Source organism: Sinocyclocheilus anshuiensis, unplaced genomic scaffold (assembly GCF_001515605.1).
Source record: "Sinocyclocheilus anshuiensis isolate Anshui unplaced genomic scaffold, SAMN03320099.WGS_v1.1 scaffold132, whole genome shotgun sequence".
Taxonomy (NCBI): Eukaryota; Metazoa; Chordata; class Actinopteri; order Cypriniformes; family Cyprinidae; genus Sinocyclocheilus; species Sinocyclocheilus anshuiensis.
Genome location: NW_015555730.1, coordinates 1,499,719 through 1,502,846, shown reverse-complemented (window position 1 = coordinate 1,502,846; position 3,128 = coordinate 1,499,719). Strand labels below are relative to the sequence as shown.

At 38.5% G+C, this 3,128-nt stretch overlaps 1 protein-coding gene across 1 annotated transcript in view; it reads left to right on the top strand.

Annotated features, from left to right (window-relative positions):
* The window catches only part of LOC107672848 (RNA polymerase II subunit A C-terminal domain phosphatase-like), a 157,717-nt gene that overhangs the window by 61,934 nt on the left and 92,655 nt on the right, over positions 1-3,128 (top strand). Inside the window, exon 12 of the mRNA XM_016466219.1 lies at positions 918-1,074. Within this exon, the coding sequence (XP_016321705.1) occupies positions 918-1,074 (157 nt within the window). The remainder of the gene's footprint in view (positions 1-917; positions 1,075-3,128) is intronic.

The window sequence follows — 3,128 nt, the reverse complement described above, 5'->3', positions numbered from 1 at the left end:
AAGGTTCTTCACAGAACCATTTTTGGTTCCACAAAGAACCATTCAGTCAAAGGTTGTTTAAAGAACCATCTCTTTCTCAACTTTTTATAATCTGAAGAGCCTTCTTTTGCCACAATATAATAGTTAATATATATATATATATAATATAGTAGTGACGATTCGCTTCGGCCAATCCGTGATCAGCAGAGTTTACACGTCATGTTTTGGTAACGGTACGGTTCACTTGGAACCCCAACCGAGGTTTGTACTAAAAAAGGTACCAGGTACTGTACGCAGTGGAAAACCCCACAAAAGTGAACCGTACTGAGCCGTACGTACCGTGCCGTACCATGCAGTGGAAAAGCACCATTAGTTCCCACTTTATGTGAACCTTAGTTCCCAGGTCACCTACAAGATGGATTAAAATGCTGATAAAGTCAAGAAAAGATGAGACATAAACACATGACCATATGATTGAAATGTTAAAATGTAAAAAAATAAAATAAATAAAACACGTTTATTCTGTGGCACCTAAAAAATTATTTGGCGCCTAAGTTTGTTTCTTATAGGAGCCAATGGCTCCTTACTCGATTTTTTTGTTTGGAGCCCTGCTCACATGTAGTGAGGTTAATCGGTTCAGACGCTGTCTGCGCTGACCATCTATCTCCATGTTGTGGCTCCTCTGAAGGAAGTGGAGATGTGATTGAATGTTTGCTGTCTGCTGTGGACAGGCTTGGGCTGTGTGTGTGTTTGATTTGCTCTCGATTGGTTTTTAGGTGTTGCTCAGACCAGGGGAGCCGCTGTCCTGCTTTGGTGTTCTGTCAGAGCAAACTCAGCCAGTTTTGCTTGATAAACATATTTCAGCCGGTGACTGATTACAGCAGCCGCTGATCTGTAGTGTGCATGTTGAGCGATTGATTGTTTCTGTGTTTGTTCAGGTCAGCTCAGGGGTCTCAGCAGACGGATGAGGCTGCAGGATCGAGTCCTGATGATGAGCAGCCAGGACCTTCCCGCAGGAAACGACAGCCCAGCATGTCTGAAACCATGCCGCTCTACACACTCTGCAAAGAAGACCTGGAGAGCATGGACAAAGAGGTTAAACACACACACTTTCTTAGCTAAATGAGGACATTGCATAGACTTCAGATGTTTATATACGTTAGTTTTACTAGTTATAAAAAGTATGAAGTCAGAAGAAGTAAGAAAAGTCAGAAGAAGTAAGTCCCACACTTTATATTTCTTGTGGTTATTTGCAAATTGACTTTCCTCTTCCATGGAAGGGAGGGGCGGGGTCAGTAGAGCCCATTAGCATTTCAAGAGGCATGCACCGAAACGGGTCACTGTGTTTTTGACAAGGTAAAAAGGGTGTTGTTCTACACTACCATTGAGAAATTTTAACCAAAGTATGGTTGCAGACATTTCATGAAGACCCTAAGAATCATACCAACTTGTGGAAAATGGGCATCCGATGTCCCCTTTAAAGTCAGATTTAGGTGGATCTATTTTCATTTTTTTTCTTTGGGTGTCCTTTTAATGTTGATTCTTTTGTTTGATTGCTGTGCTGATGTCCTGCTTGACATTTGTGTTGATAGTTCGTGTACTGAAATGTTTACGGTGGCGTTACATGTTTAATTCATGACTGAGCCAGTTACATTCCTCCCCCCACACAAAGCTTTTAAGATTCATAAAAGCTAATTAAAAATCCTGAACAAATATCCTGAAGTCATTCCCTGACGATGAGCCAATGTTAATCACCCTCTGAGATCAGGAGCGGCAGAATATTAATGCCGAGACTGTTTGAAGAGGACATGTAAGAAGCAAATTACTGTGATCATAGCAAAGTGCAAATTGAACTGCTGAAAATTCAAATGAAGTCCCTGCCTGATAAAGATGTATTTACCAAACTGGAAGTTGAGGAATTAAATATATTAGGAATGGCGCACTAGCTTTACTATTTAGTGCTTTGCTGTTTATTCACCCTCATGTTGTTCCAAACCTGTGTGAGTTTCTTCCTTCTGTGGAACATAATAGAAGGCATTTAAAAGGGATAGTTCACCCAAAAATAAAAATTCTGTCATTAATTGCTCACCCTCATGTTGTTCCAAATCCGCAAGACCTTTGTTCGTCTTCGAAACACAAATTAAGATATTTTTTATGAAATCCGAGAGCTTTCTGACCCTGCATAGACAGCAATGCGACTGAAACGTTCAAGGCCCAGAAATAGTCCATGTGAAATCAGTGGTTAAAATAGCCCATGTGAGATCAGTGGTTCCATCGTAATTTTATGAAGCTACGAGAGTACTTTTTGTGTGAAGAAAACAAAAATAATGACTTTATTCAACAATTTATTCTCTTCCATGTCTGTCTTTGCCATACGTTCACAAGAGTATCACGACGCATGCGTGTGGTGCTGCTGAAGCAGGAGCAGGATGTAGAACGTCCATCTCTTAGTTCATCGTCTGTATATTGTGGTTCAAATAAGTAAGGCTGGTCAAAAAATTGCAAGTCATCCTCTCTGTCGAAATCTTCAGACATGCATTTATCTAAGGTGATTTTGGAAGTTTTTTTTTAACATTTGTTTCTTATTTATTTGGTTCCACTGTGTTTGCTGATTTTTACTTTATTTAAACTTTGTGTAGGCTATTTAATTTTTTTCATTTTACATCAATGTGTATGCCATGCCTCCAAGCTTTCTTATTAATTTTGCTAATAAATGTTCTGTTTTTATTTATTTGGTTTAACAGTGTTTGCTGATTTTCAGTTTTGTGTACCTTTGTGTATAGGGTTGCAAAGGGGTGGAACATTTCCGGTAAATTTCTGGAAACTTTCCAAAAAATACATGGAATATTCCAAAAAATCCTGGAAAGTTTCCAAAATTTCTGGAATATTTCCGAAATTTACTAGAAATTTTCCACCTTTTTGCAACCCTATTTGTGTAGCCTAAGTAATTTATGTTATATTAGGCATATAGCATGGTGTATTTTTATTAGTTTTGTTTATAAAAGTTTTATGAGTTTGACTTTGTATTACTTTGTTGCTTGAATTGAATCAACGCCAAATTGCTGCTAATTTGAAAGTTAAAGTAAAATGCACATGGTGCTTTTACAAGCTATTTAAAAGCGAAGGAAAGCGAGGAAAATCGCAGGCGA